The sequence below is a fragment of the Canis lupus genome, chromosome 27, assembly GCF_003254725.2.
Source record: "Canis lupus dingo isolate Sandy chromosome 27, ASM325472v2, whole genome shotgun sequence".
NCBI classification, from domain to species: Eukaryota; Metazoa; Chordata; class Mammalia; order Carnivora; family Canidae; genus Canis; species Canis lupus.
In genome coordinates, this window is record NC_064269.1 from 43,132,429 (window position 1) to 43,145,563 (window position 13,135).

Consider the following 13,135-nt stretch of genomic DNA (forward strand, 5'->3'; position numbering starts at 1 on the left):
AGTATACATTACAGGCTTTGCGGGCCATATAGTCTGTCACCATTACTCAAATCTCCTACTGTAGCCCCAAAGCAACATAGACATTAATGAGTTTTCTGCATGGAAAAAAAAATGCCAAAGATAATAAAAAAAACTGGGTTAGAGGGGTGTATTCATATCACAAAAAAGACTACTAAGTGATAACATTTCTTACCTCTTACTGGTAAATTAAGAAGTTTAATAGCCACTGGTGACTTGATACAACCTCCTTGGAGATCGATTTAGTAATATCTATCAGAATTTTAAATGGGTATGGTTTAGCATGTCCACTCTTAGGTATTTATTACACAGATCTGTAAGAAAATATTTAAAGCACTTTTATAATAGCCAGTTCTAAAAAACTTGAATGTCCATCAGCAGAAGTCTGCTTAAATTACATTACCTTTGCATACATATAGTATACAGACAAACATAAAATACTGTGCAGCCATTAAAAAGAATGAGACATCGATATGGAATGTTCTCTAAGATATATGGTTAAAATATCAAAATCAGGGACACCTGGGTGGCTCAGTTAGGCACCTGCCTTCAGCTCAGAGCATGATCCTGGGGTCCTGGGATCAAGCCCCACATCGGGCTCCCTGCTCTGTGGAGAGCCTGCTTCTCCCTCTCCCTCTGCCCCTCCCCCTTGCTTGTGCTCTCGCTCACTCGCTCACACTCTATCTCAAATAAAATCTTTAAAAAAATCAAAACCAGTGTTTTATATATATACATATATATATTATATATGTATTTATATAAAACACAACTTATTAGTTTTGCAAAATAAAGAAAATGCTGGTATAGTTCTACATTATCTCCAGAAAAAAAAACTTCAAACAAATGATTGTCCCTAGAGAGGGGGACCTAGGTGGCTTTAAAGTTGCTCAAAACTACTTAACAGTGATTCTGATACCTGTACTTGCTGTTTTAGGATTTTGCCTAAGTATTGCCTAAACCAATTTATCATAGTTGATTTTCATTTTAAAATGGGTCTTTAGGGCCCCTGGGTGACTCAGTCAGTTGAAGGTCTACCTTTGGCTCAGGTCATGATCCTGGGATCAAAGCTCTGCATCAGGCTCCCTGCTCCTCATGGAGCCTGCTTCTCCCTCTGCCTTCAGCTCCCTCTGCACATGTAGGGGTGCATTCTCTCTCTCTCTCTCTCTCTCTCTCTCTCTCTCTCTGTCAAATGAATAGAATCTTTAAAAAACAAAAAAATGGGTCTTTAATGTCCTTGGTAAAATCTCATCCTTTCTCTTCATTTATTTATAGCTATCTTTGAGTTAAAGAATGAGTAATTGAATTCTTACTGCCTGTTAACCATAGTTTTTGTAGTATCTCTTTTAGGTTGTAGTTAAGCTGTGAAGCTGTTTTATTCCTCCAAATAATACCATATCAGCTGTACATGTGTATAAGGAAAAGTAAAGGGTTAATTTTCAGATTTTGACAGTGTTTCACAAACAATATAATTTTTCAGACTAGAGATATCTAGTAGGAAAGTAAATAATAATAACTTTTCCATTGTTGGACAAAACTTAAGGGGAAGAGGAGGTAAGGAAATTTTCCCTGCCTTGAACAGTTTTCCTCACCTGACACATAGTTTTATTTTGCTGTATTTCTGGCCAAAGGGAAAAGAAGCTAGCTAAACAGAAATGCTAATTTAAGTTATTTTTCTCCTCCATGTACTTACTTCAGTTTCTCAGATCACAGAAGGTCCTGTCCTAGCGACTAGTTCGGGAACTGGTGTTTTTAAGATGGGAAGATTTCAGGTAAGACAACCACTTTTCCTTGCCGTGAATTCCTCTTTGGGGTGAATAGGTATATAATAAAATTATTACTTACCTTTGGGACGTAATTGCCAATTTAATGATATATTTCTTTTTTATAGCTCTTTGTCATTTTCCCCTCTTAAAAATAATACATGCAAAAAAAAAAAAAAAAAAAAACATGCTGCGGTGCCTGGCTGGCTCAGTCGGAAGAGCATGTGCCTTAGTCTTGGGGTCATGAGTTCGAGCCCCACTTTGGACAAAGAAATTACTAAAAATAAGTAGATAAGTAAACTTTAAAAAATAATAATAACACATCTCAAAGAAAATATAGAATACTTAGTAGAGAAACAATGAACTATCTGCCCATCCCCACCACCTCCCTTCCCCATCCAGGATTACTTTATAGGGTTGTGTTCCCTTCCATTGATTTTTCTATGCCATGGGTGTATCTACAGTTGACCCTGCTGCTTCTTTGAATGATATTTTGTGGCTCCCCCGCCCCGTCTTTTTTATTTACCTAACTCATTCTCCTATTGTTAGTCATTACATTGTTTCTAATTTTTCCAACATAGTAAAGTAACAGGAAACATTTTTGTATGTACAAATACTTTGCGTGTTTAGGATAATTTTTTAGGATTAATTTCTGAAGTGAAACTACTTACTGAGCATCAAGTGTGATACCATATCATTATATTTTCCCAGCTGATCCAACCAGTGAATTTTTCTCTTTCTTTCTTTCTTTCTTTCTTTCTTTCTTTCTTTCTTTCTTTCTTTCTTTCTTTCTTTCTTCTTTCTTTCTTTCTTTCTTTCTTTCTTTCTTTCTTTCTTTCTTTCTTTCTTTCTTCTTCTTTCTTTCTTTCTTTCTTTCTTTCTTTCTTTCTTTCTTTCTTTCTTTCTCTCTCCTTCCTTCCTTCCTTCCTTCCTTCCTTCCTTCCTTCCTTCCTTCCTTCCTTCCTTCCTTCCTTTCTTTCTTTCTTTCTTTCTTTCTTTCTTTCTTTCTTTCTTTCTTTCTTCTTTCTTTCTTTCTTTCTTCTTTCTTTTGTTTTTGTTTTTTTTTTACTGCTTTTTAGAATTGCTTTCCAGTTATTCTCAGGATACCATTGGGAGTTGGGGTTGGTAGGTGATGTTTGTAAACTGAGGTTCTGAGAGTTTGTAGCTGAGCTGAGTTTATAACACATGGGCAAATTAGAATAAGGATGTGGATCCTCATAGTCCCATTTAGTTTTGTTGATTCTTGAAGCTTAGCTGGCATTTAACATTACTGGATTTAATCTTTGTAGTTTTTATATTCACAAGCAACCTTCAAGATTCCATTCCTTAGGGCAGCCCGGGTGGCTCAGCAGTTTAGCACTGCCTTCAGCCCAGTGCATGATCCTAGAGACCCGGGATCGAGTCCCATGTCGGGCTCCCTGCATGGAGCCTGCTTCTCCCTCTGCCTGTGTCTCTGCCTCTCTCTGCGTGTGTCTCTCATGAATAAATAAATAAAATCTTTAAAAAAAAAAAAAAGATTCCATTCCTTGTTAATTATATTTCCACAAAGACATAAATCTAAGTCCTGTGTATAACATGAGATATGAAAGCAATTATTTACTTAGTAAGCTTTGCCAGCCACTGAGAATCTATGTATCTAATGTGTACATCTCAGTACAGATATATTTTTCTCTATAATGGTATTCCATTTATTTTCACAGTGAAAATAGAGGGACTTAAGTAAAGACATACTCAGCCTATTCACTGGGAAACAAAGTAATGCACTTTTTAAAAAGATTTTGTTAGTAATCTCTACATCCAGTGCGGAGCTCAAACTCACAATCCTGAGATCAACAGTCACACGCTCTACTGACTGAGCCAGCCAGGCCCCCCCTCAATTTTTTGAGAGGGGTCCATTTTAAAAATTGATTATTAGGGACTTTGTTTTTTAATCTCACTTTGGTTTCTTTCTGTCAGGTTTCAGTTGCAATGGATGATGTTCAAAAGGAGGGTAAAAATAAGTTAGAAGATGGAAAGTCTGTTCATTTTGAATCCAGCACTTCAGAGTCCTCAGTGCTATCAAGTAGTAGTCCAGAAAGTACCCTGGTGAAGACAGAGCCTAATGGGATAACCATCCCTGGCATCTCATCAGATATGCCAGATAGTGCCCACAAAACTCCTGCCTCAGAAGCAAAGTCAGAAACTGGGCAGCCTACCAAGGTTGGACGTTTTCAGGTGACAACTACAGCAAACAAAGTAGGTCGTTTCTCTGTGTCAAGAACTGAAGACAAGCTCATTGAGGCAAAGAAAGAGGGACCAATAGCGTCTCCTCCTTTTATGGATTTGGAACAAGGTGTTCTTCCAGCTGTGATACCAAAGAAAGAAAAGCCTGAACTGTCAGAGCCTTCACATCTGAACGGACCATCTTCTGACCTGGAGGCTGCCTTCCTGAGCAGGGATGTGGATGATGGTTCAGGTAGTCCACACTCCCCCCATCAGCTGAGCTCAAAGAGCCTGCCTATCCAGAATCTAAGTCAAAGCCTTAGTAATTCATTCAACTCCTCTTACATGAGTAGTGACAATGAGTCAGATATTGAAGATGAAGATTTAAAATTAGAGCTGCGAAGACTACGAGAAAAGTAAGTATATTTTCTTCTATGAAAGAATAATGGCAGAACTGTATTAAGATCTAGCTACTGGTGCCTAGATAGTGTTTTTTCAATGCAAAATGCTTATACCTCATTTCTTTTCAAGAGAGAGTGGTAGGCAAAAGCTAGTTATCTGAATGTTCTCATTAGGTCTCTTATAAGGACCCATAGCATTTCTACTTCTTTACCTTTTGTTATTATATGGTTGTTTTTGTTAATAGTACTCTTTATCATTATTAATCTACTTACTAGTCTACCAAATGAATCCAGTAATGGCACTGGGATGTAGATTATGTGGGCAGGTTTTATAGATCATAGTTAATAAACTGGATCAGAGTAGCAAATTCAGTACTCCTGTGTGTAGTCTCAAAAGTCAGGAAACCTTTTCTCCTCACACATCATCAACTATCTGTTGTTGGTTAGGAGCTGATTGGAATTTGGCTTGGGTAATGGAGGCCAGCAATATGAGATGACAAACTAGAATTTCAAGATAGTAGAAATTGGGTTAAGTATATTGGGGGAAAAATAAATAAGTAAATACTTGAATGGAGGTTAAAGAATATGTTATTAAATCTCATTTGAACAAAAATGTTGTTGAACAAATTGAACAATTGAACAAATGTTGAACAATGTTGAACAAAAACATAATGTTTTTGAACTATGTTTGGTTATCTTTCATAGACATCTTAAAGAGATTCAAGACCTGCAGAGTCGCCAGAAGCATGAAATTGAATCTTTGTATACCAAACTGGGAAAGGTTCCCCCTGCTGTCATTATCCCCCCAGCTGCCCCCCTTTCAGGGAGAAGAAGGCGACCCACTAAAAGCAAAGGCAGCAAGTCTAGTCGCAGCAGTTCCTTGGGGAATAAAAGTCCCCAGCTTTCAGGTAAAAAGCCATGGTCCAGGTCAGCTTTGGCTGTCCCATCTTTTTCTGTCTCCAACTCTATATGTAACATATGAACATTTGTTGGTTTTGTTAAATTTAAAGGAGTTTGACTTTCCTAATATTCTTGCTTCCTTGACTTTTCTACTCCCTATGTTTATAGTATCTCTTTTGTTGAGTCTATGAAAGTAGACTGGGTGAGTACAATGCCTTATTCCATTGTGATCCATATGACTCTCTACTGGTAGCCACTTACAGTTGTTCTAAAGGATAAACAATGTAGCAATGCCTGGTTACTCATATAATTCACATTTCACCAAACTCATAAGCAACTGTACTCTATTTTAGTAAAGTTCAGGTAGATTTTTCTTTTCAATGCATGAATTATTCATAATTGCAGCTAGGAGGAATGTAAATTTCATATATGTCACAGGTAGTAATTTTCTTGATTCAAGTTTTTATTTCTGTATTGAAATAAAAAAACGGGGAGCCCCAGTGGCGCAGCGGTTTAGTGCCGCCTGCAGCCCGGGATTTGATCCTGGGGACCCTGGATCGAGTCCCACATCGGGCTCCCTGCATGGAGCCTGCTTCTCCCTCTGCCTGTGCCTCTGCCCCTCTCCCCCCCCACCTCGCCCCCCGTCTCTATGAATAAATAAATAAATTCTTTAAAAAAAAAAAAAAGAAAGAAAGAAAAAACTTGTTTGTGGTGTAATAAAAAAAATAGTTAAATCACAATATCTTATAATGAACTATAGTTTGTCTATTTTAATTGTGATAGAATTTTTACCCTTTGGTGAAATTGCGATGTTAACAGATAATTAGTTGAAAAGTAGGGACACCTGGGTAGCTCAGGGGTTGAGCATCTGCCTTTGGCTCAGGGCATGATCCTGGGGTCCTGGGATCGAGTCCTACATTGGGCTCCCTGCATGGAGTCTGCTTCTCCCTCTGCCTCTCTCTCTCTCTTCTGTATCTCTCATGAATAAATAAAATCTTTTTTTAAAAAAAGTTGAAAAGTAAAAAAAAAAAAATAACTGAAATAAGCTTGTTACCCATATTTGCTCTCCAGATCTAATATAAATATGTTGGAAAACAGTTCAAATTTCATAGCAGCTTTCCATTCTCTGGAAGCTTTCAGAAACCCAGACTTTTTCTCTAGCACATTAGAACCAATTCAGTAGTGGAAATGTGATTATAAGGGATATCAGCTAATTTAGATCCTGACCCCAATTTTGACTTTTTGAGTGGCCTTCTATTCCACCAGTTAGTAGGAAACAGACACGTTTGTCAATTTAAAGACAATTGATTAGAAAATAAAAGCCACCTGCCACAAATTTTAAATTTGCATTACTCTGTAGTCACTTGTGTCTGTTTTGACACCACTTTTTACTTGATCTGACACATGCTAAGAATAAAGACTAAGCAGAGACTGCCCATCAAGCCTATTGATGTTGTGCTCTGACTCAGTGTTTTATAATAGGGTTTAGGAAAGCGATTGTGGAATTCGGTCATACCCTCTTCATGTTCTATCCAGATGACACTTGGGTACCATCTCGGATATCTAAAGCTATCTGTAGCCCTATTGCCTGTTGATTCTCTCACTTCCCCTCCCATGAGGGAGGCTTTTTGTTCTTTCATCATTTATAGCTTCTGACCTGTGATTAGTCACTTAATGGGACACATTATAGGAATAAGAATAGTGCCATTTAGGGTGTTGGGAAAGCTGTACATGTTTCTTCATGCCGCTTTATCTTTTGACAGGTAACCTGTCTGGTCAGAGTGCTGCTTCAGTTTTGCACGCTCAGCAGACCCTCCACCCTCCTGGCAACATCCCTGAGACTGGGCCAAATCAGCTGTTACAGCCCCTTAAGCCATCTCCCTCCAGTGACAACCTCTACTCAGCCTTTACCAGTGATGGTGCCATTTCAGTCCCAAGCCTTTCTGCTCCAGGTCAAGGTAGGCAATCAAAGCAACCATCATCTTCTAAAAACATTAAAACGGAGAAGCTGTCATACCTGCCACAAAAGCCTGAAGAGTAACCTGTTGTTAAGGTCAGTTGGAAAACCAGCTGGCCAGAACACAACCTATCTGTTGTATACCTACAGATTCTGAGCTGGAAGGGGCAGTTGGGCAATGATTAGATTAGGTGAGCTCATTGCTTCTATCAGATGAAATTGCCTTTTTCAAAGGATTACAGCAAAAAGTTGCATTTGTGACTTATGTGAGGACTTTAATCAAATTAATAACTCATTTGGGATTGGAACATATGCTTTAATACTAGACTGAAATTTCCTGAACCAAAATTGAAGGAGTTGTAGCAGTTTCTGAAGAGCTAATACATTTGCTTAGCCAGTGCAGATTTTTTAAACTTTTAAGTATGGGAGTAGCATACTAAGATAAATAGCCGTACAAGTATCTGTAATCTACTTCCTAAATATAGTTTTATTTACTAATGATCATTCAGAACTTTCCTGTCGAGGAAAGAGCTGCTAGCAATAGTAGAACGAGAACTGGAAGGACTTAGGTATCATCTGGGTGGAAAAGAGTAAGAGAAGTTACAGGTAACTCGCATAGGTGCTTTTGCCACAATATCACGGAAATTAAAGAGGAGATCAGGGCAGCATGGGTGGTTCAACGATAATAGCGCCACCTTCAGCCCAGGGTGTGACCCTGGAGCCCCGGGATCGAGTCCCACGTCAGGCTACCTGCATGGAGCCTGCTTCTCTCTCTGCCTCTCTCTCTCTTGTGTCCCTCCTGAATAAACAAATAAAATCTTAAAAAAAAATAAAAATAAAAATAATTTTAACAAAATAAAGATGAGACTGTCTCTTCATAAGAGGAGTGTACTTATTCACTAGGACCGTAAGCTAGCTGGCATTATTCCCACTGGGAAGAGCTTCAGCATTTGGCAGAGGGTGGGAATTGAGACCTGATATTTCCTGGCCTAGATATCTAACCTTTTCCTGGAAGCTTGTTCTTCTGTGTGCCATCTTAGCGCATTTCACCACTCCAGCCTCAAGTTTCTAACATCTTGTAGTTGTGTTCTGTCTCTTCTCTCTCTGTTCTTCCCTGTTTTTCCCCTCTCACAGGCTGTGCGAAGTTTAACTGTGCATCTGAGCAGGTGACATTCAAACCTGGTGGCAGGAGGACCCGATTTCTGAGTACGCCCTGCTTGGCTCTTTGTGTGTAACACCTTTACTCCTTCCTTGTCCTTGTTTTTCTGCTGCTTGGATCTGATGTTTCATGCAGTCCATTTTCATTGTCTCTTTGTATATCATCTACTCAGTGGCTTGGCTGAACTATTAACCTCAGAAGTTTGGGTCTCTTTGTTAATTATGATAAAAAATATAGAGATAATAATTAGGTTTCCATAAACTTCAAAATAATTTTCTGGTAGAAGTGCTTCTTCATAGATCCGTGACAGAGAGTAGAAAAGATGGCTATGCTATAGAGACTGCTGGGCCATTTGGAATAAATGAAGACTGAAGTCCATAGTCACGTACGCCCCCCTTGTCTCTGGCATTAGAAGTGACAGAGAGCGTCTTGACCACTGATGTACTTTGATCCTGGCAGCAGGGGAGAATTACACCCTATTTTTTATTCTTTATCAGAGTAGATTGAAATTATTTTTCTTCTCAGTTAAGCCTATCAGTTGAAATGATGTTAGAGTCTCTTCATTGGATCCTTTCACTTCCCCCCTCACCCTCTAACTCCATAAAATCGGTAGTTCAAAAAGGGTTTCAGTATAGTTACTCTGATTAAGCATTAATTTTTTTAAGGACCAAAGCCCAGCACCTGCCAATGAAAATGGTCTTTTTGAACATAATATCTAGGATTTCTCTGCTCTCTTCTTAAAAGTAAGGTACAATGGCAGATCACCCAACTTCCCCAGCCTGTTTTTCCCATATGTGAAATGAAGATGATGCCTATCTCCTAGGGCTCTTGTACAAATCAAGTAAGATGGTGTGCACAGACACGGGCAGCATTGGGAAGCACACATCATTTCCTTCTAATTAGTCAGTACCTGCCTGCCACATAGTAGATGGTCCATAAATGTATATTGAAATAAAAAATCAAAAAAACAAAAATAAGGCTCAGGTAGAAAACCTGTTAGAGTTCGGTTAAAGACCTTCTTTGTTGAGGCCTCAAACTTCTGATGTGGTTATTGAAGTGCTTTTTAAATGCATGTGCAAAAGTCATCATTGTTTCTGAGTATGGTCCAGAGGTTCTTGGGCCTCACATATCACCAGCCCAGGACTTTTAAACAAAAGAGGTGGACGGTGTTATCCAGTGTGGCAGTTTTCCAAAGCATGTGTGGTTTTTGGGTACTGAGATTGATAACTTTACAGGTTAGACCAGGCTGGACCAGATATGTTATTAGCACCTTGACACTTAAATAAGCATTTAATTTCTATGTCCAGCTGGCAAAGTGAAAAGACACGTAGGAGACAAGTGTTGTAAAGTGGTATATAACATGTCAGGCCTATATCATATAGCCTGAGATGTCTGAGAGGGAAGAAAAAGAACCAAGGCTTTTTTGTGAAGCGTAATGTGAGAACTACACTTCAGATTAATTAATTAATTAAATTCTCACATACTCTTAAAGGTAGGTGGTGGCACACTTGTAACATCAAATGTTAGAGATCTTAAATCTTACTTCCTTTTGGGTCTAAAAAGAGAAGCCTTAGATCTGTTGAAGGCACTTGATTATACATCTTTTAAGCCTTGGTGAACAAATTGCAAGAGGCAGATTTAAAGCAAATATGGAAGAGAAAACATACGTAACAGGCGTGGGGTCTTTCTAGTTTTGGATGCGTTATTCTGTGCTCTCAAAATAGATTCCGGTTTGGAAGCACGGCTTGGCTTAATGCTTTATTTATGTTTAAAAGTTGCTTATTTTCCACATACTTTTAAGGATTTTTCTGGAGGGGAAGGGATTAGTGTGTATATCTAGGATTTGGAAATATATTAGCCAATTTAAATATACTCAAAACTGTAATAGTGGTCCTGTCAGTCTACTGGAGTAGAATTACTAATGCATTTAATTAAGTGCTTTTTAACAACCCAGCAGGAGAAATAGAAAGTGGGACGGGGTCAGTGGAAAGACTGCTTGAGTATTTGAAATTCAAGCAGTAAGACCTGAGAGACTGTGTTGGAGTTCCTCCCCCATCCCAGAACCTCAGTGCCAAGCACTCTTAGATACAAAGAATTGGATGTGGAAGCTCAGCTGTCAGCCATCAGAAAACCATGTGAAGGCTAACAGCCAGTAAGATCTATGTCCCATAGAACTTTACCTATGGCAGCGGCTCCCGGGTACCACCAGTCTGTCTCTCATTCTGCTTTCTCTTGCTGGGACTTTGTGTGCTGTTTGGAGATTCTAAGTATTTTACACTGATGTTTCTTTATCTTTAACATGTTGCTCTCTCTTTGTGCTTCAGGGAAGATGGTGAAAAAAGTCTGTCCTTGCAACCAGCTCTGTAGTAATTATCTTTTCTTTCTCTTACTTTTGGTCCTTGATTGCAAAGCCTGTTATCCATGAGTTCTTGGAACCCTGAAGCTTCACAACGTCCTCATTCCCAACTTCCATCTGTCTAATTCTGCACCCTTATCTAAGATACTTTTCAACATGCTTAATTGCTGACTACTGGCAGATTAAGAAATCACCTCATAGTCTTCTCTCACAAGATGACCCCCTGTGAGCCTGGCTTTGTGACAATTATGGATTGATAATGCCCATGATATATTTAGAGAGATTGGGGATGCCTGGCTCCTTGAGGAGAGTTCTTTAGTCAACAGATACGTGCCGGCCACTGTTCTACCTGCTGGGAGATCAGCACTGATCAAAATGTAGAAAAGTCCATATACACACATCATAGTGGGAGATGTCTGCTAGGTTGGTGAAGAGAGAAACACTACTTACTAGAGTTTGGGTTCTTAGTCTGGTGGCTTCTTAATGTACAGATAGTTCCAACTGCCCAACAGGCCCCCTACAGGGCCAATCAGAAAACACACGTATTTGCGATACTGGGCAATGAGCTACGTATGACTCAGAGTAAGGTATTGTGGCTAGGATCTGGTGGTGTGGGGTCAGGGAAATGTCTTATGCCAGGAGAAAATTTAAAAATGGATTTGGGGTAGTAAAACACTACCTCTTAGAGCTTTGCAGCAGAACTCAGAAAGGTCTCAAGATTATTCAGTATAACTCTCTGGAAGGCAAGCAGCAGTCTCAGAAATATCTGCATTTACAAGCAATGTTCTTAAACCATTTACTACTAAGGTGGACTAAACGTGCCATCCGTTCTCCCAGCTTTCATAGTCAAGTCACCTTTTTCCAGGCGTTAATTTCCAGTCAGAGAGGAGTGTGTTTGTTTCCTTCTTTAATGGGAAAGTCTGTTTGCAGAAGCCAGAGTAAGAAGGTTAACTATGTGATTGACCCCTGCCGCCTTGGGTGTATAAACCCTACTTGAGAATCCAGTAGTGTGTAAGACAGATTAAAATGAAAAATGAAATGTGGTTGTAAAGGAGCCTCACAGCATCAGAGGCGACTAGCAGGAGACTAGAGAGATGTAACTCCCAGCATGAGCTCTTTGTGAATAAGCAGTGTTTGCCTCTACTGAGCTTCTTGTATTTGGCTTTTGACAGTTCTGCTCACATGTGATTGTTTCCGGTTTTCATTTTGATTGTCTCACTCATCATCAAGCTTACCAAGCAATTATTATTCAAACAGGAAAATAGTCCTCATGCATGTGATATGCTTGCTCTCTGGATTTTATCACTATCATGACTGCCACACTCATTGCTTGCGCTTCCTGCTCTGTACTTCCCCCACCACTGTCTCTCTTGCTTTTCGAGGAAGGCTGTTTCCTGTGCTCTTCTCCTTTTCCACTTTGGTTTCCCATACCTTAGGGGAACTTACTCTTCCTTTATGCTGTATGTGCAGTAGCTACCCCTCGTGGTTCCAGTGGGCATAAAAAGTGAGCTAAATATACACTGTAGTAGATCCATGTCTTGCCTTGAGGGTAAGAAGCATGTGACCTTCCTCACTCTGCAGCTTCACCTCAGAATTAGCTCACTCTACTACAGACATGCTTGTGTGTGCCATTCCCAGGGCGGTGGGGTTTAAACTTGACATGAGACCAGCAATGGATTATAAAGGGCTTTTAAATGGCAGAGTTGCTTTGGGCATGCTGCTATGCTCTGGTGCCGCTTGGACCTGGAAAGCAGGAATATGTATGCATTTATTTAGCCCCCAAGCATTACTTAGATATCTGAAGGCCTAGTGGCTGACAACTTATCTTAGAAGCTTTTATTTATTCTGCAGCAAATGTGAGATCTGGTAAGAAAGTGGGGGGTGAGGGAAGAAAAACAAGATCATGACTTTTCTTTCCCTCTTCCCTAAAACTTGCCTCTTCGAATAATCTTCAGTGTGCCCTCCAGCAGAGCCGAAATCAGGCAGGACACAGACCCCTTCTTCCTTTCTCATCAAACCATAGAAATAGAATTCCTTCATCATAACCTCAAAGCTTCCTCCTTCCTTTTGCTCTCCTACCTCAGCTGAATGTTCCTGTTGCTTCCACATGCAAGTGCTTGCTCTTTGGGGGGTGAGGGATGTGTTAGTGAGAATCCACGAACCAGTTGAAACTGAGGTCATCTTCAGGAAAACCATGTCTTCCTGGAGTTGAGTGATTCAGGCATACGACAGAGAACCTTGCTCAGGAATAATCTTGGTTCTTAACTCATAGGCAATTGGGAGAGGTTGAAGCTTCCATTCCTCCCAAGTTTATGTTTATAAATTTGTGTATATGGGTCCAGGTGAAAAAGGTTTTGAACAGAGCATGCTCTCTCTCCTGTC

The 13,135-nt window shown here is 39.6% G+C and overlaps 1 protein-coding gene across 28 annotated transcripts in view; it reads left to right on the forward strand.

Annotated features, from left to right (window-relative positions):
• The window catches only part of WNK1 (WNK lysine deficient protein kinase 1), a 150,508-nt gene that overhangs the window by 133,285 nt on the left and 4,088 nt on the right, over nucleotides 1–13,135 (forward strand). For 13 of the 28 annotated variants that reach the window (XM_025461695.3, XM_025461702.3, XM_025461698.3 and 10 more), the window contains 6 exons: nucleotides 1,714–1,787; nucleotides 3,735–4,396; nucleotides 5,087–5,289; nucleotides 7,045–7,239; nucleotides 8,373–8,465; nucleotides 10,722–10,763. In XM_025461695.3, the coding sequence (XP_025317480.1) occupies nucleotides 1,714–1,787; nucleotides 3,735–4,396; nucleotides 5,087–5,289; nucleotides 7,045–7,239; nucleotides 8,373–8,465; nucleotides 10,722–10,763 (1,269 nt within the window). Of the gene's footprint in view, nucleotides 1–1,713; nucleotides 1,788–3,734; nucleotides 4,397–5,086; nucleotides 5,290–7,044; nucleotides 7,240–8,372; nucleotides 8,466–10,721; nucleotides 10,764–12,708; nucleotides 13,057–13,135 lie in introns of those variants that run through there. The other 15 variants (XM_025461714.3, XM_025461703.3, XM_025461704.3 and 12 more) reach the window with 6 other exon arrangements.